The following is a 26,873-nucleotide window of genomic DNA, read 5'->3' as shown; positions in this document are numbered from 1 at the left end:
GATGTTGCAATCAGTCGTGTGCGACGCCGTTACGTACTCGTCAGCGAGGCAGTCTTCGCTTCTGTCCCTGCTGTACGTCACCAGATTTTATTTGTTTCTTCAGGTTCTTCTGTTGTATTCTTCTAGCAAACTGCCTAATTATACAATGGTGCACTAAACCTCCAAATTTACTCCTAGTGATTATGACATAAAACTCCGCTAATTAGCAGAGACAATAAGGCGATTGGAAAGCACGTATTATTCATCATTATTTCAAGATGGCAAACTTAACATTTGAAGAAAAACGAGTCTTTTAAGATTTTTTTGCATTTATTGTTTAGGGACTGTATTGAAGAGTGCTTAAAAATCGGAAGGCACTAAGCTCATTTCGTGCAGGAAATGCATTATGACAAACGTGTATTGTCGAGCAGTTCCATCGGATGTTGAGCGTCACATAAACTGGCCCGCTTTCCAACTATTGCTATCAACAAGCAGCTCACTTCGACGTTTAGCTGTTTGTATATAGAGTGAGTCGGAGAAAGCTGACTTCGTGCGTCTGCTGTGGCAACCAGTCATTTGTGGCACCTTCAAGTTCTCGTCAGCGAAGCGGTCATCACTGCTTCCCCTTTGCCACCAGTGGTATATGTACATGTTGCATGGAGCGTCGTTAGTTACCTTGGAAAATTATTTTTTGCATCGTTAAGAGGCAGTATCATGTGTGTTGAATGTAAAAAAAAAGGCGGTCTACGTTATAATTGGAGTGGCAGTTTGCGTAATGTCTATTTGCCATCTCCAAACTATTTTTTTATATACGACATATGGCATTCTGTGGTCACAAGCTGTACGAGCTGCGAGTCATACTGGTTATGAAAAAAGATTTGGCGACAGGTTGTGAAAAAGATTTCGCGCTTAGTTTAGGAGGCTCGAGCGAGAATCACGGTGCTATCCCGATAGTGAATACGGAGCGATTCACAACGCGACGATTTGAAAAAGCGAGACTTAGCCAATTTGGCCTGTCATGTAACAATGTATACATTCCAGAATATGTGTCCACGTGGTTTTTCGCCCTATACGTCACCATGACAAGTGCTTTGTCACTTAAGCCCTCAGCCTTTGTGGTAGCGGCCTGCTTTGGATTCAAACCCGCCAATGGTATGCGGTCATGGCTGTCTTGAAGCAACAAATTCAACGTTTAGTTAGGGAGATAGGAGGGACAATCACTGCGAAGCAGGCCGATACTTTTGGTGACTGTGTGTATTAAACTAACTTTAAATCAGATATCGGCATCACAGTGAACCTTTTGGTTTGCTTGAAGCCACAAACGAGAGAGAAAAAGGCGACCATATTGTTATGCGTTATTTGAACACATGTGCATCCGATCAGGATGTGCGAAAATTCACAACTTTAGAATAACTAATCGAACAATGTCATTAGAGGCCAAATTGGCTGAAGCATAACTTTTTTTTTATTCTCGATGTGATATTGATGGGCACGAGGTCTTTATTGTAGCTTTGCAGACAAATTGTTATAAATCAGTCGCAAGATTTCACTGTCACGAACATTCATGTTGCAGCGATAATACAGGCTTCGCAATTACAGGACGCAAAGCGCGGTGTCTTGCAATACTCTGCATTTTTAATTCTTTTCTACTTGATTGCATCGCTCGATGCAGCGCCACAGTTAAAGCCAGGGTTGGCCTCGCGATGCGACGGAATGCCAGAAGGATCGGCAAAAATAAAATGTTTGCAATACTTAAGTGCCTGTAACAGTCGTTTGGGTTATTAATTTCGGGACATACTGCTATGGTGGGAAAAGTTCTACTTGATTATTTTAGGAGCTAATTACTATTTAATCATCAAAAATTGTAGCACTGCCAAAATTGAGTGCACGTTTCGGTTTAATATGTTGGGCGAAATCATGTTAGTCCTAATCGTCGCATATCATTTTTTCTAACCTACAGGATTCTCAGTAATAGAAACATGGCAAATTCGACGACGTGTTTTTATGTGTTTTTATGCGACGACTTTTTATGACGCTCCCGTCCTGTGTTTCAGGCTCCAAAATATGACACCAGAACCATCTAGACCACATTCAATAATGAAATTTCGAAGTTGAAGTTGTCGGTCCAAACGCGGCGTGTGCTTCCAAGTTTGCGAAAAAAAATGTGCCTTTAACAAAGCTTGATTTGTAGTGTACGGTGCGATCGCAAACTTTCCATCGTTGTGAATACCAGGATTGGTAAATTGAAATAATTTTCGGAAGGCTGTACAGTATTCGCTGACCATTCTCAAACTATTCGAAAGGTATTAGACATTCGATTTGATTTGCTTCTGGCACTATTAAATTCGTATTTGACTTCGCCTCAAACACTACTTTTCGCCACACCCCTATATTCGATCTTAAACATTCTTTTGAACACATTTCCGCTTTTGACAGGGTCCAGCAGCGTATACTCGGAAATGCCAGGACACAGCGCCTTCGTACCTTCCTGTCTGCGGCTGTATCACCTTTTATGGACACGGTAAGAACCGTCTGGTACTCGGCTTTGGAATACACGCAATGGTGCGTGCACTGCAACGCATTGCGCAATCACCGTGAAAATCTTAACAGGTAGCTTTAGCTCGGGGCCAAGTGCGATTTCTCCATTGAAATACTTGCAAAACGTAAAAATTAATAATAATAATAATAATAATAATAATAATAATAATAATAATAATAATAATAATAATAATAATAATAATAATAAAAGTAACGGAGATAAACGTAGGCCTCTGCGCCACGCGGAGGGCCTGCGCGGTCGGGGTTGTTGGGGACTATTTTATTGGCCGCGGACGCCGACCGACGCCGACGGCGGATTTTCTGCATTACGGGGCCCTTAACGCTTTCGCGTTAAACGTCCCGATACAGCTTTCTGTTAGTCAATACGACAGACATAAAAGTGTTTTTCCCAGCGTGAAAGAAGCCCGCGAATGCACGTAAAATTGTCGCGCGACTGGATGCTCGAGGCACTTTGCGTGTTTTTGCGGGCTTCTCTCACGCTCGGAAAAACACTAACGTGACAGCGTTAAGGGCTCCGTGTCGCAGACAATCTGGCGTCGGCGTTAAGCATCGGCGTCTGGCGGAAACGATCATGCCGAACCACATCATCCCGAACCACCCCGACCACACAGGCCCTCTGCGTGGCGCCAGGTGTTGATTCAAAAATTGAATTTCTCAAAATAAAATCTGTCAGAAAATTCGTAAAGTACGAATTAACCACAATAACCACAACCAGCCAGGGATCTTTGAATGCTATCGCGTTCCACTCGTAAAGGCGAAGCTTTAGGGTCCTCCAATTCTGATAGCGTTTCGCGGTACTTTGCTTCTAGGCAACGTTGAGGGGAATGTTAAAAACCGAGCCTCTCTAAATCTTGGACACGCGTGCGCCTCGGGGCAACAACAAACAATTATTAAAATAATAAATAAATGGGCAAGTTTGCTCTCAGTCGTGCAAAGCTTAGGCACAGCGAAAGTGTCAATCCTGAAGTCTTACTGGCTGCTACTGCTAGGTATTAACTTGGTTGCTGCTAGGTCTTACCTTTCTTAAACTTAACTACGCATGTAGAGAAGGTATTCTCAAGCGATGATTTTATGAGGTACCTTCCCTATCGCGACATTTCGCGTGACTAGCGCTGGACGCGTCGGCGCCTACGAGTGACACCGTTCCTGGCATGCCACAAATGCAGGCGGGCAGGCAGTAGCCGTGTCTTTGTCGGGTGAAGCGAGCGCGCACCTGCGCCGGCGGTTACAAGGCAACGCGAGGTGACCTCATCGCTACTGCTTCGGCGCATGCGCGGCTAGGCAACGCGGGCGGTGTCGGCAGCAGCTCAGCGCGATGCCTTGTTGGTGCGGCTACAATTTCTTTATCTCGTTCTCATTTTCTCTTTCCCTCTCCCGTGCATTGCCTGCGCCGCGCGCATGCTCTCCTTTCCTCTCCTTGACGTTCTATGTCAAGGCAACATGCGGACGGCACGGAGCGGAGGCGAGGCACACGCCGCTCTGTGAAGTGGTTGCTCGGAAACGCAGTGACGTCATAGCTCGGCGAGGTTTTGCGACAGCAGGTGCCACTTTTTACGATTAGCTAGAAAAGCTTTGCTGTTAAAAAGATCCTAGGGCCTTCGCATTTTTATCTAAGACGGCTTAAATTGCTTGTTTAAAAATGTCTTCCCAGGAATGCATTTGTGTTTAAAAGTGCACCCGACTTTAAAGGGATCAGTGTAAGCTTGGTCTTTGTAAGCTACCTTTCCCAAGTTGAGCGTTGCAGTGAAGCCTACTCATAAAAATTTGATGCGAACAGAGCCCGATAACGCTATTGCGTTCCACTCTTAAAGGCGAACCTTAAGTCCTCGAATTTTTATATAGCACGTATTGAGCAACAGTACGCTGTTTCGTGTGTTTTTCATGTTGATCTACAATTTTGTCATTGACACTATTCATTTAATTATTACTCGCCGGGGTGGCTCAGTCAGCTAAGGCGTTGCGCTGCTGAGCACGAGGTCGCGGGATCGAATCCCGGTCCCGGCGGCCGCATCGAAATCGCAGAAAGAACATTTACTTATAAGAGTAATTATGTAAATAGGCGGAATGCAGAAAATAATCTTAGAATCTCCAAGGGACGGTAAACACCATTACCGTGGTTCTGCCCAGCTACGTGGCATTTGCACATTTTAAAATCTTGCATGAGTTGGGACGCCCTGTACAATAAAGCTTTTGCGCAAGATCAACGAAAGGACAAGGCAGCAGGGAGTACACAAACACAAGGCGCCCGGATCGAACTATGAACCGTTCGTTTTCCAGAAACAGAACATTATATGCGCTGCCTAACCGCATGTGCAAAATTCTGAGCGAAAACTGGATTAGTTCATTCAGTGACAATCGTTGGCGTCAATATAGGCCTGGAAGCCAAGGCAACTTTGCGCATACGATTAGGCCACATATGTATCCTGTTGTTTCTGGAAAATAAACAGTGGATAGTCTGCGCTGAGCGTCCCGCCTTTGTGTAGTCGCTCGATTCTGGTTCTTCCGTTGTACTTACTCTGGCATAAATGAAATGTCATGGCCCGCACCACTATAATGTAACAGGGGATTACTGTATAACTTACAAACGTTACGTGCAGACCAAATACCACGCGATTGCGAGGAATGAATAGTTTCGTGTTATACTATAGTTAATAAATAAACAAAACAAATTAAAGGAAACCTAATGGATCTCGTAGTTCCGTGCTACAGTCGGGTGGATGCCAATTTTGCCCTTCATGAACCTTCCTCCAGCTTGCGGGATTCCGCAGAACTAATTTGCCATAAGCAAAAATAGGTCTCTATAACGCACTTTAATTTTTCCTTAATACACTGTACATTGATGAGGCGATAATGAGGGAACTTGAGGGAAACTGGAGCTTTTCAGAGTTCATTTTCTTTTATCCAATAAGCCCTAAATTTGTGCATGTGTTCAAGTATAATTTTTTCCATTCAGTCTGGGGTACACTGCGTACGCTCGAAGAATGTAGTGAGTAGCAAATGTTGCGCTTACTGCGTCCGCTACTTTCAGGCTCAACAACGTCCTGGCCGCTCAGGACACAGACTTCCTCTCATGTAAATGCGCAAGTGACCTACTATACAATGTGCGGTCTACCTGCGTTTGTTGAGCATGTGTGAATTTAATGCAATTTGGACAAACTTACCGAAGTGCATTTAAGCATAGGCAGTTATCTAAATACACAGAAAAGGAGAAATCTTATTCCTTGACATTCACTGCACAGGTACGGCCTATTAAATATAAAAGGTAAAAACTACCAATTCTGTAGAGCAGCACATTTTTATTTAGCCGGTCAAATGTTTTGCAAAAGTCATTTGAAATTCGCAAAATAAACTACCAGATTAAAGCGTATAGCTTTGGATTACAGCAATAAGAAGAGTGAGAGCAATTTCAATTGAAATCATTTGAAGTTGATCTCCCATACTGTAGACACCATAGCCACTACTATGTGGAGGTTATTCACTGGCCGTGATCTACCTATTTTTCTGTTTGTTAAGCGATTAGGTAAACGACATCAAGATAAGTCTGCTGCAAGCAAATACCAGTCCATAAGCGAGCCGACACTGAGGAATTTTTTATGCCAGACCCACTAACACAAACGGGAATTTCGTGCATGAGATCACTGATGCAGAAAAAAAAACTTATGATAATTTCATTGCCACTATTAGACCGATATATGAGCAATATTTTCTGCACATTTTGTAAACAGGAAAAAAAGGCACGTAAACAATGGATAAAAAACAATTGTTTGGAATTTATACAGACAAAAGACCCTATTTAAAAGTGTTTCCTGCCCAGCAGAAACTTGGACGATTTTGCTCAATTTTGGGCATATCGCAATAAAGTTACGTCACACCTGAGACGATTGGAGAATGACTACATGCACAAGTTTAACGGCGAAATGTTAAAAAGAAGTGATTTAACGTGGAATCAACTAAATCATATTTTAAATCCCAGTAAAGACAGCGCTGACATGTAGATTGTAATTAATGATAAAAAGCTTTCTGGTAGAAGACTGGCAAATTGTTTCAATGATTATTTTTACATATTACATATTACATATTACATATTATTATATTACATACGATTCTGCTTGTCTGGACTACTAAGCCCACAAAATCCTCAAGCTGTATTTTTTTTCCCTGTCAATTCCAATGAAATTCAATGCATTCTTTCTGGCCATTCGAAACAAGTGCAATATTTAGAGTTTACAAAAAATTTACAAGATATACAAGTGCAAAGGAAGAGAAAATGTACCACTCAGCATTAAATTTTCATATTTGTTCGCTTATGTCTACGCCGTTTGCACAAATGTTACGCCAATGCACGTGGAAGCTACGCTTACTCGGTCCGTTTCCCAGGAAACCAAAAGCTTTCATAATTGGTGCAGTAAGAATTGTGCACAAGCTCCGCCCCTGAAGCTTTCCCTTTATAGCCTCAGAACGTTTTCCGCGAGCATATTCATTGTGGATTCTGACAATGGCTGCCTGATAACACTGTTAACAATTATGCCGTGGCAGTTGCTGTTGACATGAGTGGTCTTGGCGCATACCCACAGTGGACGATTGGGAATGAATCAGGTGGTTAAAATATTGACACGTATACATGTTTATCTTTCGCCGATGGCCGCTTTCCACCGGCTAACAAATGTTAAACGTTATCGCTGGGCGCAGGACGCGCCTGTATTGCAAGTTTCTAGAACGTTATCGATGCTTCTTTCCGTTGCCTGTTTTCATCGACGCTTATGTTATCTGATTGTATGAGCGACGCGAATTGTCTAGAACTTTCTGGAAGACACGCGCGTACCAGGGATTATTCTGGAACCTTCGATGACTCAGGTATAAAAGCCGACGCGTTTTGCCGCTGATCAGATTTTCGACGATCGCCGACTGTGTTCGCCGCTATCGTTGTGCTTTGAGTGTAGCTTGCTTTTGTGGGCACAGGTTCGCCCAATAAACAACCAGTCTCGTCGTACACAGTTTTGCGACTGTTTTATTTACCGTCACTACTACGTGACAATATGCGGATAAAACTTAGAAATTAAAGAAAATTCTATGAGTAACTAAGCTTAAGTTAAAAAAAAAACACGATCAAAAACACGTGTATAAGCCACGTGCGTTCTTTGTTTCTACCAGCTCAAACTCACGCACTGCCCTTTCTTCGTTCCCCACGTGAGGCGAACGCGTGGTTCGCTCTCATTGTTCCAGGATATGAGGCATAACGAAGGCGAACAGCAAAGAGCGAGTGACTGCCTCTCAGCGATCCAGGATATAAGGCAACATGAAGGCGAACAGCAAAGAGCGAGTGACTGCCTCTCAGCGATCCAGGATATAAGGCAACATGAAGGCGAACAGCAAATAGCGAGTGACTGCCTCTCAGCGATCCAGGATATAAGGCAACATGAAGGCGAACAGCAAAGAGCCACTGGTGGGACTCGGACGCCGCCATGCGGGTCGCCGACAACGCACTCGTATTATCGGTGAGTACATTGCGACGATAGACGGGCTTCGCGGTAAGACATCTTTGTTATTGCGACATCAATTTTACACGGACGCTTGAGCCGACCCCGCAGGGATGCTACGAAGGTCTCCAAGGATGCGGAGTGCCTTTCACTGGTTCTCTTTATTCCATGCGTTCGCTGCAGAAATGACGTGCAAAGTGGACGCAGCGTAAGTGCTTTGCTCACTCCTCTCAGTGGCGGAGCCAGTACCCCTGCTGCCTTCCTCTGCTGGCATGAGCGTTGTGTGCACTCACACTAAAATGTTCCTGATGTGCGTATGCAGAGGTCTCAGTGGAAGGAACATTGAATGCCGAGCAAATGTTATTTTATGAGGAAGCTTGAGCTCGGGCCCAACTCGGATGCCCCCTATTCAAATACGTGTAAAACGCAGAAGCGCCTTTCTAAAATAACCACTGGGCCGACTTTAATGAAATTTGTTGTATTTGAGAAAGTTAAACCATATATAGTGACTACCTTAGCGAAATTTTGATTTAAGGCCTGAATGTTTTAATAATGAATTGAGAAATGTAGAGGCATGAAGTATACAATTTCGCAGCTCTGCATTATCGCAGTTCCGTAAACTCCATCTGTTGGAGCATTCAAAGCGGAGAAATTTGTCTATCAGTTTATATCTTATGACAATTTGTTACACTGTTCACATAAGTTTTGCAACTCTCCCACTCACGTATTAGTATAATATAGGTGTCACGTGTAAGAGGCTGCCTGCGGCGAGAAAAAAAAAAAAAAAGACGGCGATATACACGGAGCATTCCGAACGGCCCGAGCGCGTGAGGCGCGTGACCCGAGGCGTGGTCGAGGCAGAAGCGAGTACGAGCTGGTATTAGAGACGTGGCTCTGGGCCAGGAAGGTCGCATCGTTAGCTACGCTCTGGCGACGGGAGACTTGGAGGTTCGGCCGAGTCCGTGACGCGGACCGTCCGAGGTGCAGCCGTCGACATCAGAGACGTTCGAGCGAGACTACAAAAACAGTGACAAAAACACACGACAATTGGCAAGCCTGCCAGGGTCCGTTCCAGGATTCTCTTTTAGCCGAGTTACTGATAGTCAGGAGTTGCAGAGACGTTTGGGAGGCGATATTGGCTACTATTCGCAAGCAGATGCTCAACAAAGTGCAGGGCCTTAAACTAATTGAGGATGAAAGGAAACGCGTCGAAGCTGTTCGACTAGCAGAGCATGCTGCAGCTAAGAAAGCGTATGAGGAACAGAAACAGTGCCTAGAGAAAGAGATCAAGATGCTGCAAGAAAAAGCACATGGCATTGAAAATGAAAGAGCGTGAGGCTGAGTTAAAGATAGAGTAGGCCCGCTAACGCAGTAGAACAGCCTGACATCAGAGAGATGCCAGAAGTTGGCAGGTTAGATAGCGCACGTAACGTCGTAGAGGAAGAGCTCACGACTGAGGAGCCTTTGATGCCTAGTGACAAAGATATGAGGATGGCTGATATCCAGATTGAGGTTTGTATAACCAATGAGCAGATGAGAGCAGAGAAAGAAGTAGCTTCATCTCGGAATGAAGTGGGGTTTGTAATGGAAAATGATTTCACGGATCACCAGGCATCAGAAGTGATGAGTAAGTCAACCTCACAGAGAAATGAGAAAAGCGGTAGATACTCGAATCGCCCTAGACATGTAACACGTAAGGGTGGGATGAAGAGTCGAAGGCGATGGAAAGGAAAACAGCGTAATAAAACGCATGTGCTTGAGATCATCTGCGCATCAAGGAAAAGATGAAGCCAGACTTAAGACAGAGCCATTCCAAGCTGCACGAGAAATGTGCCGGCGTAGGAATGAGAAGGAAACAGGCTGGAAGTAGGGAAGCAAGGGAGTTCCGGAAAAGGTGGAAAAAAAAAATAGTGCGTATGCAACAGGTGGGATATAAAGGAATATTATTTAGGAATGCCCTCGGACAGTTGAATTGTCAGCTTTTACAAATGTGTGTAGATAGCAAGTTTATTCATATGGAATGTTTTGGGACAATGAACGTTACGAACAATCGAGTGCAGTGCACTGTGTAGTGAAATGTGAATGGTGCGCGAAAATGTGGTAGTGACGAGTGAGCCACGAGTACTCAAGAAGTACGCAATTCACTGAAGAAAAGTTTGCCACCAAAAATAAGGCCAAGAGAAACCAGTTTTTTGAAAAAAAAAACAACTCTTGAAGAGGGGGCCATTGTCACATTAAGAGGCCGCCTGCGGCGAGAAAAGAAGACGACGATATACACGGAGCGTTCCGAACGGCACGAGCGCGCGAGGCGCGTGACCCGAGGTGTGGTCGAGGCAGAAGCGGGGCTGAGCTGGCATTATCGACGTGTCTCTGGGCGGAGAATGTCGCATCGTCAGCTACGCTCTGGCGACGGGAGACTTGGAGGTTCTGCCGAGTCCGTGACGCCGGCAGTCCGAGGTGCAGCCGTCGACCTCGGAGACGTTCGAGCGAGGCTACTTGGACCAGCGGCAGCATCACACGGCAGGCCGGGCACTCCAGAGAGGCTTCCCCTTCATCGGCAGACCAGCGCGTTCGATGATCGTCGGAACGCCACGTCGGCACTTGAGAAAGGAGCTGGACGAAAGCAACGGCCGAGAACGTCGTTAGGCCTAATCCGCCCGGCCTCTCTGCCACGTCAGCATCAGCGATCGGGTTATAGGCGTCCACCAAGGCGACGACATCGTCAAGATTGCCGGGAGCAACGACTCCGAAAAAGACTTGGACGAAGAGAGCCCCATGAGTCAGCGTCAAGAAACGTGAGCGCATTCAATGTAAGCGGCGAGATAACTGTAGAGGAAATGCCCAGACTTATTGTAGGCGAGTTTAAGAACAGGTTCATTGTTTATTAAGGATTAGGTTGTACATTTGTTAGCATTATCTGTTCAGTGTGTGCTAGCTTTTAGTGAGTTTTTAGTTTGAGGTTTTGGGTGTTGTGGTGAGATTAAAATATGCTTGCTCTGTTTCCATGCGTTTCCCAACCTCATCTCTTTTAACACCCGCAGGCCCCGAGATAAGTGACATTACACACGGCAATATGCCAATTTTGATCGCTTGATATGTAGTATTAGATGCACTTGACACAACTGTGATATTCTCTTTTTGTGGAAGTTTGCAATGTTCAACAATTTTTATTGTGCATTTCACGGCCTAAATCAAAAATTTTCTACCGACAGTCACTGCATTTTTTTTTCTTTTAATGTATCCAACCTAATCAAACTTGGTGCAGTGGTTGCCGAGAAGAACGGTTTCTCCTTTCTCGTGTATTTAGACAGAAGGCCCCGAGCTAAGGCTTCCTTTTAATGTTTCACTGGATGCTGACTGACCCGGACGGTTTCCCGCAGTCTCGTGCACTGACGAAGTGTGACGCCTACATCGCCACACAGCGGCGCTCCTTGTCAATCCAGTGCTGTGATTTTTCCGGTAGCTGGCAGGGCGCTCTTCCTTCCGCAGCGCCCGTGCTTACGCCAGGCAGCAGTTGTCTCGAGGGCTGCGTCGCGCCATGCCGCTCTCGCGTAATGTTAGAACACTGTCCGAGAAGTTCGTATGTGACGAGAAACCTTGCTATCGATGTCGATGCTTCGCCCTTCGTGCAAAACTGCTACACTTTTTCGTTGCTGTAGCAATTCTTAGATTTAGGTGCACGTTAAAGAACCCCGGGTGGTCCAAATTTGCAGAGTCCCCCACTACGGCGTGCCTCATAATCAGAACTGGTTTTGGCACGTAAAACCCCATAATTATTATTATATGCGCTCGTAAAGGAAAACGATATGCTTCAAAGGTTACGGTAATATTTCTCTTTAGTGTCCCTTTAAACGGAAGACAACTGGTCCGTACCCTGGCTAATCACCTTGTACATCGTCCTCATGGTTATTTCACTCTCTCCTATTTGCAGATATCATCCCCGGAGAACCCGGGAATCTCGAGAGCCAAACCGACGTGCCTCTGCACCATTGGGATGAAGCGCCATGAAAAAAGATCATTTCTTGGACCTGCTGAAACAACTGAGGCAAACGTGAGCATATAATTAATTCGTCCGTGCTCAACCCCATCACAAGTTGGTGCTTCGCTCAGATATCTGCATAGGCATTTGAGGTCCCTGAGCATGTCAATTATGGCTTTCTCTATAGCGCGCACCCTTAAAAGGGTGCGCGCTCATCAACCAATAATACTACAGTTACTGCGGGAAACCGCGCTCGGGTCAGTTAGCACCTTTGAAACATTAAAAGGAAGCCTTACCCGGGCCTTCTATCTAAATACACGAGAAAGGAGAAACCGTTATTCTCGGCAACCACTGCACCAAATTTGATTAGGTTGGATACATTTAAAAGGGAAAAAAAGCAGTGACTGTCGGTAGCAAATTATTGGTGTGGCAACCAATCTCGGTGTGGCAACCATTTCTGTCAACTCTGGCGTCCTCCTAGAACAAGTCCTTTTCTTGTTCACGAGTAAAAATTTCGGGTCCTATATTCAACAAATTACGACATTTAGGGCTGCAATTTCAACGCAAAAGCAAAGAGAAATGATTGTACGTGGACACCAAAAAGAGAGAAATTATTGGAATGATATTTGGTGCACTTGAGAAAAGGAGGTTAACTATCCTGACGTTAGGAAGGAAAACATTATTTTTTTATTTCTTGCACAAATTGCAAGGTCTGTTGAGTTTCGAAAATATCCAAGGACGAAGTTTGCAAATGCGTTACTGATAGAAGCGGATGTGTCCATTCGGAGCGCAATCATGGATACGCTTCTCCTCCTTGCAGGAACCGGCTGTGCGGTTTTGAATGTCCGAGTTTCGACACCGTGTTCCACTACAGCAACTATGTTGGGTAAGTTCGCAAGCAGTGCAGTTATTCTCTTTTCGCTAATATAGGTCTCAAATTGCAGAAAGTGCTCTTGCCAAATTATGGTTTGCCCTCAATTCGCCATGCCACTTTATAAATTTTTCTGACGCTGTCGGCCTGTGTTTTGCTCTCCAAAATATCAAATCCCGACCAACTCGCCCCTGAAATTCCCGGCCACAACGGAGTGTCACGTTAAGTGATTTTAGGGATATTTGCGCGGGGTTAGGCGTGTCCTGCTTACAGGAAAAAACTTCTTCTCCTTCTCACTGGTTCGCGAATGCATTGCAATGATGCATGTTCCGAGGACCATAGCCTCGACCTAAATTTTTATTGACAGAACGTCAAGCGAAGAAAATGGACCTTGTTTTCAAGACATTCTATTGGTTGTTTTCCTACGAAAATTACTAGAGGAAACTCGGGCACAAGTGTCTAATGTAGCTTCAAGGTCGGCGTTTCAGCCAGCGTGACAACGATGGTTGTTACACATCCGCCGTCGTTGCTTAGGGGCTTTGGTGTTGCGATGCTAAGCACGAAGTGGCGGGATCAAATAGCGTGCACGGCGGCCGCATTTCGATGGGGGCGAAATGCAATAACACCCGTTTACTTAAATTTAGGTGCCAGTTAATGAACCCCCTGTGGTCAAAATTAATCCGGAGTCCCCCACTACGGCATGCGTCATAATCAGATCGTGGTTTCCTCGCGTAAGACCCCATAATTTAATTTTGGGTGTTTCACAGTTTGAATCATATTGAAGCTCTTAGGTTCAACATTTTCAGCGAAATGGCGCGTTATAAGTGCCGGAATTAGTGGTGATTAGGGATTTGCGCCGAATCCTATTGCCTCCTGCGTTTAGAAAAGTGGGCTTGATGGAAACAACGTCACAAGAGCAGCTGAAGCCACGTACACGAAGATCACACAAATCCACTCGCTAACGTCTAATTTCTATGGTAGGTAAACAATCACAGCACCAAAGTTCCCTCTAGGTATTTCAGTGGGAAGCTTCTCGTTCAAGACGCCACGGGAAGATCGAGCCTATATTTCAAAAGTGGTCTCTGTTTCTAAGGTCATGTTGACTGGCATGGAGACTCTTCATGCCAGCGTTCTAGTTAATGCCTCTTGTGTTTTGTGCAGTACCTGTTCATCGGTCAACGCCTGTCCCCTCTCACATTTCGGTGGCCGACCGAGACGAAGGGGTGATTTGATGATTGTTCCTTTTTGCTAAAAAGCTTGCGCAAATAGCAAATTGCCAGCGTAAAAACGTGAGATATCGCTCCAATATTACCGTTATCAGTTCAACACTGTTAATTTGGCTTAAAATTTTTTTCGAGGTTTATATTGTAGGTATATCTTATGGCAGGAAAACTTTTCTACGCAATTTCGAACTGCTGTACCATCACGATTGAAAATTTCACGACATCATTTAGTTAATAAAGAGAAAAGCAATATTTGCGCGCATTCTGGCCCTTCTACTGTTGTATGAGGCAAGTGTTCGATTCAGTTAGAGCATCTCTGCAAAACAGGCGTTTGCTCTGGTTGGTCGTGGTAAAACGTGGCTCTGGTGCCATGGCACGTGATCCCAATATTTGTTTTTGTTTTTTTGCAGGTGAGTGAACTACATGTCTTTTCAGAAAAATTACACAGAGCATCACTATCAGGTTTATGGCCCTGTAATAGAAAAGCAATATGAGAATTCAAAAGGCTCTACCTAATAAAACATTCAAATTAATGTTTTTTACAGGAGTCTAAATATAGGAGTCATTTTTGTGGAGAATTTTCGCAAAACAGTCGTAAAGGTTTTGCCAGTTTCAGGTAGGCACACAAAAAATTAGTCCACTTGAGGTGTTTTAAGCAGTGTTGTTTAGAGAACTACGACACTGTCTGTTTGTTGCAGCATTACGAATTGAAGGCAGCGTGTTTGTATTTCTTTTCAAACATACCAATTGAGGCAATCTTTCTAAAATAATGTGCACCTCAATTTACTTTATCTTAAAATGCAACATATTTCATTCAAATTGCTCAAGTGGTTCTCGCATACATTTTACACGTATTTCAAAAGTGAAACCGGACTCTACACCGAATTAAAGGTCATTTTAAATATTGTCTGCTGTCATTGCAGTGACGCCTACTGCTACATTGAATTCTGCTGTTACTTCGTGGCCAAAGTTGCATCCAAAAAGCCGAGTCGACGCTGAGCAAAGGAGCCCAGACCTGTGGACGCCAACATGACTGGCCTCAACTGTGCGAGAACAATTTTTAACCGTGAGTAAGCACCGTACAATGATTTCTCATACTGTTCAGTTGAAATTGCCGTCTTAATATGTCACACGTATTTGCCGTATTGAATAGCGATGACGTGCGTCGAAACAGCTTGTTTCGGCTGGATGCCACAGTTGACAGGAATGGTCATCACTGCGACATAAACGCTTCTCCTATGACAACAGGGCTTGGGGGAGGGGGGCATTCTTTATGCTAAATAATTCACTTCCAGTTTCTGTTATGAAAAGCTGGATTGGTAAATTACTTTGTCGTGTTTTAGACGCTTCGTTCTGTTATCTTTTGCCCCTGCTTTCTCTGCACCTTTTAAATACTCTTGTTAGACGTTGAATATATGCCCGGAACGTGTGTTACGATTCCTAGGTCATATTCGGAATGGATACGTAGTGCCATCTTTTTGTATGTATATGAAGCAGATCCGCTGCTTGTGTTCCTGTGTTCTTTTATATTCTGGCACAATCTAGTAGCTCAGTTATCTATACGATGCTATACTATCCAATCTTCCCTCTAGTTCTATCATGAAGCTATGCTCAATACTGGGGAACATGCCGCTCATCCTAACGTTGGCATGTTTTTGCAGAGTGCGTCGATTGGGATGGACATCCGCTGTTGCAACCAGCCGCGAGTGACGCCATTATGTGCTTGTCAGCGAAATGTGTCCTGTGGTAAGCCTCAATTGCGAATATATATATGTGACCTTGAACTTTGGTCACAACGGCCATCTGCCAATCTGTTATTGTGTCGCCTAATGTTCTGCTGCATTCCTATTGCCCACGTAACTATACGTTGCTGTATGTATCACATCGTCAAAGTTTCCGCTGGTGCTCGCGGCATGAAACTCCACTCACTTCTGTGGGCAAGCAGCTCACTTCAACGTTGCAATGTTGAATCTTCTGCACCGAACCACCCCTATTCACTGTCGCTTCCGCCCCAACGCCGACAATCTCGCTCGCTCCAGCACCGTCGCTCATATTTTTCACCGATTCCCTACAGACGCACCCAGCCGGAAAACTAGGAGATGCAGCGCCTAGAGGTGACTGCATTGATCCCTACGCCACCAAATCCTCTACTGAAGCTGCCCACTTATATGAACCTCCTCGACATGAAAGTCGACGGTGTTTGTGTCTGCTCTTATAGACACTGGGGCCCCTTTATCTGTAATTAGCGTTAACCTTGGTAACCGGCTGAAGAAAATATTAGCACCCGCCACGACGCCTGTTGTTCGCGTCGCCGACGAAGAAACAGCCCCCGTAATTGGTGTGTGTGTCGCCCGCGTCTCCTTCGCCGATCGCTCCGCTATCGTTCTATTCAGTCGTCACCCACTGTCCCCACGACATCATCCTCGGCTTGGAGTTACTCTCTACGCATTCTGCTCTCGTAGACTGTTCAGTCAGTAGTCTCCGCCTTGACTTGCCTGTTGTGGATCCCGCTGAACCACAACCTGCAGTCGCCTCAGTTCCATATACTTCGTTCGCTTGCCACCTTCGGCACTGATTTAAGTTGATTATGTGTCATCCCCACCAGTGCACGACGGTCACGACATCGCGGCTCACATGGAAGGCGTCCTCCTTACACACGGGATCACAGTACCTCATAGTTTTATCTATTACGGCGAATTGTCTGCCTACCAGTGGTCAATTTTGGCTTGACGATACAAGTGCTGCCACGCGGGATGTCTCTGGCCGAGGTTTGCTCATTTGAGGATCACTCAGTAACATCTATTGCAGTAGACGACAATTCAGCCGATCCTCCTCTACCATTGCAGTCGGCAACTTGTTCCATCGCCGACTTACATAAAATATTGCGCCCGGCATGCCGCCCGAGCACGCTCGTGAGCTCTACCGCATTCTTTTCACACCACGATATTTTTTTTAGTTTAACGATCGTCCTTTGCCCAAACTACAGCGGTTAAACGTCGCATAAATACCGGCCATGCCCTTCCTATTTCGCCGCCCGTATCGAATGTCGCCGTTCCTAGTTGTTCAGTTATCTATACGATGCAGTACCAACTATCCAATCTTCGCTCTAGTCCTACTTTCATGAAGCCGGTGACACGCGATATATATCTCGCATTGATGAGAGCCGTGACGGCCTCCACGGTGCTCGCTATTTGTCGTATATTGACCTTCGCTGCGTGTACTGGCAGATTGCCGTGGACGATCTCGACCGCGAGAAGACTGCCTTTGTAACACCTGACGGTCTTTGTCAATTCAAAGTGAAGCCGTTCGGTCTATGTAACGCTCCTGCCACTTTTCAACGCCTGATGGATTCCCTTCTTCACGATTTCGAATAGTCTACGTCCCGGTGCTACTTGGACGACGTTATTGTACTCTCCCCAAGATTAGCTATATACGCACCTCGAGCGCCTCTCAGCAGCCCTCGACGTTTTTCGTCGAACCGGTCGGCAACTCGACGCCTCAAAGTGCCAATTCGGTCATCTCCAGATTATGGTCCTTGGACACCTCGTTGACGCGAACGGAGTGCAACCAGACCCAGGCAAGATCCAAGCCGTTAACGCACTTCCCTGTTTCGAAGTGTGTCAAGGATGTGCGCAGCTTCATCAGCCTTTGCTCGTACTTCCGCCGCTTCGTGAAACATTTCGCGGTAATAGCACAACCACTCACCAAGCTTTTGAAGAAAGACGTCCCTTTCCAGTGGGGCAATAACGAGGACCCTGCGTTAACGCATCTAATTAACTTTCTCACAACTCCGCCCGTTTTGGCCCATTTCGGTCCTTCTGCGCCTACCGAAGTCCGCAGTTATGCCAGCGGCAACGAAATCGGCGCAGTACTAGCACAACGCCAGCGCAGCAACGACCGTGTTGTCGCTTAGGCCGCTCCTCTCACCCTGTGAGCCCAACTTTTCCATCACTGAGCCTGAGTGTGTCTGGCCCTAGTTTGGGCGGTTGCGAAGTTCCGCCCATACTTATGTGGGCGACCCTTTTCAGTTGTCACCGACCATCACGCGATTTGCTGCTTGTGCTCCCTGAAAGATCCCACAGGAAGACTTGGTCGGTGGGCGTTACGCCTCCAAGAATAATCGTAATCTGTCATCTACAAATCTGGCTGTCTACACAAGCACGCATTGCCTGTCTCGCTACCCGGTCGGTGAGCTTGACGACACCGACAGTAGTACCGCCAACGGCATTTTCTCTGTGTCTGCCTTCGCTAACATCGCCGATGAGCAGTACCGGGACCCATCGCTGCGAGCACTCATCAAGCGTCTGCACTCTACACCTACCGACGCCTCTGTTAGCCGATATGTCCTCCAGGGCGGCATTCTGTATCGAAGGAACTTCCTCCCTGGCGGATCGGATCTTTTTCTTGTCGTGCACAAACATCTACGACGGACTGTACGTACTCGCACGTACGACCGCGTTCGCCGGCGCTTCTATTGGCCCGGTCTCGCTCACTCTGTCCGACGCTATGTTGCTGCCTGTATCCCTGCCAGCGTCGGAAAATGCGTCAGGTGCTACCTGTCGGTCATCTCCAGCCAATCACCGTCCCTGTGGCATCCTCTAGGAACAAATGGGTTGCCGTTGCAACTAATTAATCCACCCGATACACTATCACGCGGGCTCTCCCAACCAGTTGCACCACAGACGTCGCAGACTTTCTCTTCCGTGACATTATCTTGCATCATGCATGGCACCCCGATACAGCTGCTTACTGACCGCGGTCGTAACTTCGTGTCAAAAGTTATCGCCGACATTGTGCGCTCCTGCTCCACTCAACGCTAGCTGACCACCTCATACCGTCCTCGAACGAATGGACTGACGGAGCGTTTAAACCGTACCCTCACAAATATGCTGTCGATGTACGCTTCCAAGGGCCACCACGACTGGGACATTGCCCTTCCTTACGTCACATTTGCGTATAATTCTTCTCGGCACGACACCGCCGGATTTTCTCCATTTCCCCACAAGCGAGTATGCGCGCGACGCCATCGCCCTCGCCGACCATGCACACCAGCTTGCCCGTACTCGACTGACGGCCACGCAAATCACTCCACAGCGTCTGCAGAAGGCTAGCTCGGGCTGTTGCCTGTTGGCCAAGTGCGGCGTACTTGTTTGTAAATATACTTGCATATAGCTTCTCGTCTGCGTCTTCCTACGTAACAATATTATCATCCAGCCCACGGTAGTACGAAGCTACGCAAAGGAACCTGCATATGAATTTCTCGGAAAGAAAAGCATCGAATTTGAAGTAAAATTTGTCATGGTCCGAGGATCAAACGCGGGACCAACGCCGTACCGGTGCGGTTACTCTACCATCTGAGCTAAGCGGGAGGATAACCCGATCGCAAAGCGATGGCGAATTTCTAATAGACACTCGGAAGCACAGGGACACAGAAAATGACACATTTGTTCTGTGGAAACCCGCAACGTGAAGAATGGCTCTTGAAACAAAATAAAGATTTCAAGCTGCAAAGGAAAGTCCTTTGCAATACGCCCTGGAAAGGCGTTGGCCACGGGTTTGAGCCACTAACCAGGACGAACTTTTTAATGCGATTTTTTTCTTTGTGAGAAATCCGTATTGGGCTCCCAAGTAATTTCGTGCTAAAGTTTCGGTGCATGACAAGTTTTCTTTTCATACCTTTCTCCTCCTTGTGCGCTATTGCAGAATCGATTTGTCATGATATTTCAGATATCAGTGCTGTGTTGTTTCATTTAATTTAGCATCGCCCTAGTTTCAAACTTACTACGGTGTTGTACATAGCTGCCCAGGTATCCTTGTAATGCCGCTGCCAATAAACATCCCAATACTGAGTTGCAACATTGCCTTGTTTGTGCAGACCGAGTGGACGCGGCGTTAGAGGAACGGCGTTGGCCATCGGTCGCCTGCGACGACGTCATGTGCTGAACAGCTGCATAGTGACGGCTACTTCTCTGTGCCACCAGAAAAGGGCGGGGGGGGGGGGGGGGTATGTATTGCATGCGCTTAATTTATCTTGTGACGGTCATTTCTCACACTGTTCTCGACCGTGCGAGACTATTCTTACGTGCAGAAAGTGTATTTACTAACGTTATGGAACATAATTCCCTGAACTGGTACATTCAATTGCCTTCGGAAACATCGGCGCGCAGTTTGCATTTTGTGAATTTGGTATCTCCAAACAATTTTTTACGAACGTGGAAAATGTTTTTACTTACGAGGTGTGCGAATTAGGAAATGTGGTATGTGTTTCCAAAGACGTGAGTACCAAAAAATGTCACATTTTCGCCCTAAGGGCGAAGCAATGAATGCGATAGCAACACAGCAATGTCATACGAAGTAAGGTGAGCGGCTTTGGAAGCAATATGAATTGTAGTAAACATGAGCTGATTAAGTAAGCAGGTGTGCTGCGGCGTAAGTAGACCGACATGAAGACAGACTCGATGACCACGAGAAGGCGCGTGTGAAACGGTGGTGTTGATGAGAAGCGCTTCCCGCGGGCAACGCGTGCGAAGGGACACACCTGTAGCTCTGCACTGCCGATCCGGGCAGCATTGCATGTGTAGCATGCGTTGGAAAATGTGGCCCGACTATTACTAACTGAATGAACAAGCGTGGTGTGAGCGCGCACAAACAAACGTGAATAGATCACACTGAATGACTGCAGACAACGACTGTCAAAACGCTGGCAGCAAGCGCATATATACGCTGCAGCGGCTAAGGTACGTGCGGTCTATCGCTTCAACGGAGACTGAGCGGCGAATGCACGGCGCATAAAGGTCAGAGCCGTGGGGAGATAAGAGACCGTGCGGACGAGCGACGAGCGCGGTTGTTGGCAGCGTAGAAGTGCCCCCCCCGCGCGCGCTCCCTCCGGCGCTGGCTTCCCGCTGCCTTGCTTGCGCGTGGGAGTCTGTAAGCGCTGCAGCAGCAGCAAGCGAATTGAACTTCGTGCCGCGGTGCATCAATGACTGAGTTCGCTCTCCGTGATAGCGCGCTTCACCGCACGCTTCCGCTCGGGCATACGGCGCGCGGCGAAAATTTTATCTATAGGGAACCTCACGGCGACGACGACGGCGACGGCAGAAATCCGGTTGAAGTGTCCATATAATTGCTATCGCAATAAAAAGAAAAAAGAACTGTAGCAAAAAAAAATCACTGACTTCCGAAAGATGCGAAGCCGGACGTCCTTACAGAGCTTTGTGCTCCATTGTCGCACGGATTTGCGTCGATAGCGTAATTTGTGTCCACTGCGAGACGGACGCCTCTTCCATAGATCTCCAGGTACCCCCGTGCTTGCGTCACGTGACTACATCATTAGACTGCAAATAGTAGATTCTCTACAATACTATAACGCATTTTCGTAGCACAGTGATTACCAGCGTGAACAAAGCCAGTATAGTAATGCAGTTTCCTAAATAATTTCTATCTCGTGGCACACACGGTCGCACGATCAGGTGTTTGCATCCACTGCCACAAGCGGCTGTTTGTGGGCTTTCTCGATCTCCACGCCGGGTGCATACATGCTGTCGCTGCAGAAAGCACCATCATAAAATGTTGGTACATGAATATTGCGTGTTTCTTTTTCACGATGCGCACGGGTTCCCCGACGAAGACGACGACCTGCTAACGCTGCAGTTGTCTTTATAAGTATACACTGAAAGAGTGTTCAGTATTTAATCACTCGTTAGCGTTATACTATGAACGAGCGAAATGAAATGTTAGTGGCCTCTATACGCTCAGCTAAAGCGTGTTACCATATCGTTGTTCAACATCTCTTAAAGGAAACATCTGAACGATGTTTATTAATTGAAGCCGCCATTCATTTTAACTCAACTCGATGCCATCTGGCCGCGCGTCACCGGTCACTGTTTGTAAACTCTGAAGCTAAACATTAATCTTCCAGAAACTGTTCCTGTGTGGCTTTCTTGTCTGTTATATTATGCTTGCAGTGCTGGAGCAACAATTAAAATACGGTACTCGCCTGTGCTAGACGATAGTCACGGTACATTGACCTTGTCGTGAGCCTCGTAAACTCGTCGGAGCTGTCGTAGACTAAGGACACTTTTTACCGGTTAATGACAGACACATTATGTATGACTACAGCTCTGTACTGCTCTTCAAATAAAATTACTTCCTACGTAAAACTGGAGATTCTAATGTCGGCTCTCTGGTACCTCTAAAGCACGCAGATCTGTTAATGGTATGGCTAATTAAATTTAGCGGATTCTATTGTGTACTTTTGATTTTCTTTGATTAAATCCCTGTATTTACCACCGCGTCCTTGGCCACTGCTCCAGAATGGCCATATCCCACTATGAACGAGTCCTAGATCAGATATGAGAGTACGTCGGCTCACAGGTGTGCCTAAAGCACACCGAATTCTGATAATGGAATGTTAATTATTTTGCACGAATTCTTCGAATTACTTTACCTTCTTAAATTTTTCCATTTGGTATGTGCCACTGGGAGCGTGCCCACTGTGACACGAGGTACAGAATAGCCAGAAATTACTTGATACGTGTCGCATGTTTTACTGGAAACACCTGTCATCACCAAACTGTATGCATAGCTCTTAGCTGTAAAACATTTAATTAACTGCTTTACTTAATCTCCTATACGCCTAGATTCAAGCATGTGCGTTATATCTGCGCATATTTTATTCCTATAGCAATTATATAGACACTCCTAGCGCATCTCTACAGTCACCGCTGCCGTCGCCGTGATGTTCCGTATGAAGTCCAAGGAATATAACACCGTCACCGCGTGCCGTATTCTTTATGTGCGACTGAAAGCGCGAGTGGCGAGCCGACGGTCGCGGCTCAGTCTGGCGCGCGCAAGAGGGAAGCCGACAGCAAACTCGCCGTGTTCCGTCGTGCCAAAGGCCGTTGGGGGATGGCAGGGATGGGAGGGGGGGGGGGTGGCCTTGTTCTCCCGCAGGAACAGCGCATTTCGCGACCGCGCGCAAGGGGGACCGACGATCGCGCCTCAGTCTTGGGTGCGCAGGGGTGAGGCAGCGCGGGAGGGAGGCGGTGGTCTACTGCGGCACCAACTGCGTACGTTGTGCGGTCTCGCACTGCCTCACGCGCCTTATGTTAAAAGCGGTCTGCAGGCGGCTCATACCTTTGTTCTTGCCTTGTTTTCGTCGCTCAGTTTGTGTCGAAGCGATAGACAGCACGAATGTCACTTAGCAGTTAGCTCACTGTTGCAACCGCGCTTCCTCATGCCAGCGTTTTGATAGTGTCCGCGGTCATCGAGTGTGATGTGTTCATGTTTGCCTGCGTGCGATGTCACCATGCGGGCTAAGTTAGTAAGCGAATATTTCAAAAATTAAAGGCTGATGAAACTACTATACTTATATTGTATAGCTGTCTACTAATTTTCTATCGCAATCGATGCTTCGCCTTGCGGGCTAAACTGCGGCTATTCTTCTACTTGGCAATTACCAACAAATTTCGTAAAAAAGATAACAGTAGAAATAAATATGGGCATGCAATAGCCCCTAGATTTAATTTTTTTCTTAGAAATGGAACCAACCTCATTCAATTCAGAGCAGTAGTTGCTGAAAGAAGTCGCAGTTTCGTCCGAAAGGTGAAGCGCCGATGGCGATAGCAAATTAGTGGACAGCTAGAAGAAGTAAGGATAGTTTTGGTGGCAGTATAAACTTGTAAACATAGTCATATTAACTAATCGAACACACGCGCACACGCGCACACGCAAACATGAACACCTCACAAGATGAAAGTTGAAAGTAGCGCCTGTCATGTGTGACTTTCCTTTTGTGTCGTGTCGCTGTCGAAACGCTTTAGTCTGTAAGCGCTGCAGCAGCAGCAAGCGAATTGAACTTCGTGCCGCGGCCCGCATTCACGCGAACTAAGCTGCGAAAACACAGCGCAAGAAGGACTCTGTCCCCGCTTCAGATGGCTTTCAAGATACAGTGGCAGGGCGGGCCCGCGCAGCGTAAACTTAAACTTCATATAATATTGCATGGTCGCGTGTGCTTCGAAAACTCCAGTGTTCCCGAGAAACGCTGCGATTAGCAAGTGTTGCTTTATAATGTACCGTATATCAAGTCGAAGAACTCGAGGGAAATCCGTTGGGTCGGCCATATGCAGAACTAAAACGGACAACGACCGCGACATATATATATATATAAACTTTCGTGGTCGGTGTCCGTTTTACTTGTTGTAATGTACAATGTAATGACACATTCGTACGTTGTGAAGACTAGGGTGGGTGAAATATAATGTTGAGAAGTCTATAGAGTATTAGCAAAGTATATGAAAGGTATTAGACATAAGATTCCATTTGCTTCTAGCACTATTAGATTTGAATTCGATTTGGCCTGTAACAAGACTTTTCGCACAGCCCAATATCCGAATGTAAACTTTCCTTTCAAAACACTTCTGCTTTTGACAGGGTCTAACTACTTACTCGGAGAGCCCGCGCCAACCGACTAATGTGGGCCAAGACACAGTGCCTTCGTAACATGCTGTCTGTGGCCATGTCGCATTTTATGGACACGGTAAGAACCGTCTGGTACTCAGCATGCAACGGTGCATGCAACGGTGCGTCCACTGCAGCGCATAGCGCAATAACCACCAAAATGTTAAACGGAAGCTTGAGCTCGGGGCCACGTGCATTTTCTCCATTCAAATATATGCAAAACGTAAAAATGGTTTTATGAGACAATGACTGAGTCGATTGGAAGGAAATGTGGTGCGTTTCAGAGAAAAGGTTTAAATTTGGTGTCCTTCGGCCGCGCAATATTGTTTTTACCCGGTACATGTTAACAAAAATTTCCCAAGTGCTAGCAGAGTTTGAAAGTATTGATGCACGAAGTTTACAAATCCGTTACTGCACAGCATAAACAGATAACTCATTCTGTAAAATGCTTCTCTTCGATCATCTAAAGCAGACATGACAATTCAGAGCTTACTTATAAGCGTTACAACCCTTAGGACGGGTTTACAAAGGGCGTGCTCACAATTAGTGGCATACTACATAGCGGTGTATATTACATCAAGGATGTCCACTTTCTGTGCATAATTAGGTGCTGTTTAGAGAATTTTAATGTAATTTATTTATTATACTCTGTGGGATACCCGTTCCTTGCATAGATCGCATATAAGCACACAGTGCATCGTACCAACTATAACTGCAGTTTGCCGTAGCCCTCTAAAGTTCCTTAGCAACGGCGAGTGAGAATGTAGCAAAATAAGCGTGCGTATTTTCTCTGGGAGTCGAACGTGGGTAAAGCATTTTGGGCTCTCTCCTAATGCAGTTTGATGCACCGCTTTCGTTTTAAATTAGAACAAGGTACTTCGCTGAATTTATCATCACCTACCCGCGAATTATCCACTAGACACAATTGCACGCAGACGCACGGGCGAACGCCTTGTCACCTTGCACAATATTGTACATGGCTTGGTTACTCGTTGAATACAATGCTTTGTATGCATTCCTCTATACGTATTTTGTTAATTATTTATAACGTTGCGCGCATGAAGTATGGTATCGGGTCTCTTTTCTGCTCGAACTGTTCCACGCTGTATATGTATTCCAGTATGTAGGCTGTTATATCATTTGATATATTACTCAACATGTGTAACCCGTTTCTGCATCCGTCTCTGAGATATCTCGTAATGACACGGCAGAATTGGAAATGTGTTCATGTTATCGTGTGGTATGGACAGTGCTTTTCTTAAATATTAACGTCAGCGCCCCGAGCCTTAACGCCCTCTACTTCAATCGCAGTGCGGCCTATGCTGTGCCATCCACGTCAGCCGATGGCAGGTCGCAGTCCACATGGAGGAAATTATAGCGATTGGTGAGTGATGTGCAGTTTTAATTTCCAGATGGCGCCACTGGCGATAGGAGTGGGTCGCGATAGAGATAAGAAATAGCCAACTGCTCGACTGTAATGCGTGTATATAATACCTGAAAAGCTCAACCGCTTCAATGAGGCTCAAATAGGCTTTTGTCTGTCACCAGCCCGTTTCGGAGGAGGTGCCAATAGAAATAATCGTAATCATTATCATCGTCGCAGCATGTCGGATGTATGTCACGAACAATTGTAACGAAAGCCAGAACTTTGGGAATGCTATGATAAGAAATGTAACCTTATGCTTACATAGTTAAGCTACATGCATCGTCGCCAAATATTTTGGCACGCAACTTATCATGGTCCCTGTGCGGTGTAAAAACTTGAAGACCGCACCCCCACTGCGTTCTGTAATCTCCGTAGATGGTTCATATTACAGAAAAAGCTCACCAAGCAAACGATGCAAACGGTAACAGCGCGGCATAAAATGATGCGGGAAAACGCCCACACTTGCAATAGATAATAATGCGATTAAACGTGACAAATAGGTGGATTAGTAATCTCCACCGGTTGCATTTCCAGTGCGTACGGCTCTAATATAGTGTGGTTGTGGTAAACGTTTTGGATTCAGCATGTCTGGTTTTAAGGAGCCTCAGAACTGGTCGTCGCCGAAATTGGTCAGCCGTTAGGGATGTTGGGAGCTCCGAAATTCAAAGCATCGAAGTGTGGGAAGGTAGGATTGTGGCTAACGGAAAGAGGTACAAACAAGTTAACAATTGCTTGGCATTGCAAAACGCTAACAACGCACTTCGATTTCTGCAATCAGCTGATTTGCACTGTATTCGCGCCATGAACATGAAACAACACGCCCGAATCGCTATCCTAGATCAGTTGATATTTAAGCACATGCTACTCTAATCAGCACGAAACGTATCTCGCCCGTATAGGA

The 26,873-nt window shown here is 46.1% G+C and overlaps 1 protein-coding gene across 5 annotated transcripts in view; it reads left to right on the top strand.

The window, feature by feature from the left end:
- The window catches only part of LOC119459879 (uncharacterized), a 113,197-nt gene that overhangs the window by 46,321 nt on the left and 40,003 nt on the right, over nucleotides 1-26,873 (top strand). The window contains exons 7-10 of one of the 5 annotated variants that reach the window (XM_049666494.1): nucleotides 11,947-12,066; nucleotides 12,815-12,880; nucleotides 15,012-15,154; nucleotides 15,750-15,836. The exons of 2 other annotated variants lie outside the window; for them this stretch is intronic. In XM_049666494.1, the coding sequence (XP_049522451.1) occupies nucleotides 11,947-12,066; nucleotides 12,815-12,835 (141 nt within the window). In that variant the 3' untranslated portion in view covers nucleotides 12,836-12,880; nucleotides 15,012-15,154; nucleotides 15,750-15,836. Of the gene's footprint in view, nucleotides 1-11,946; nucleotides 12,067-12,814; nucleotides 12,881-15,011; nucleotides 15,159-15,749; nucleotides 15,837-26,873 lie in introns of those variants that run through there. 2 more of the 5 variants (XM_049666490.1, XM_049666485.1) reach the window with 2 other exon arrangements.

This window comes from Dermacentor silvarum, chromosome 1 (assembly GCF_013339745.2).
Source record: "Dermacentor silvarum isolate Dsil-2018 chromosome 1, BIME_Dsil_1.4, whole genome shotgun sequence".
NCBI classification, from domain to species: domain Eukaryota; kingdom Metazoa; phylum Arthropoda; class Arachnida; order Ixodida; family Ixodidae; genus Dermacentor; species Dermacentor silvarum.
The sequence above is the reverse complement of the archived record's forward strand: the minus strand, read 5'-3'. Positions and strand labels throughout refer to the sequence as shown.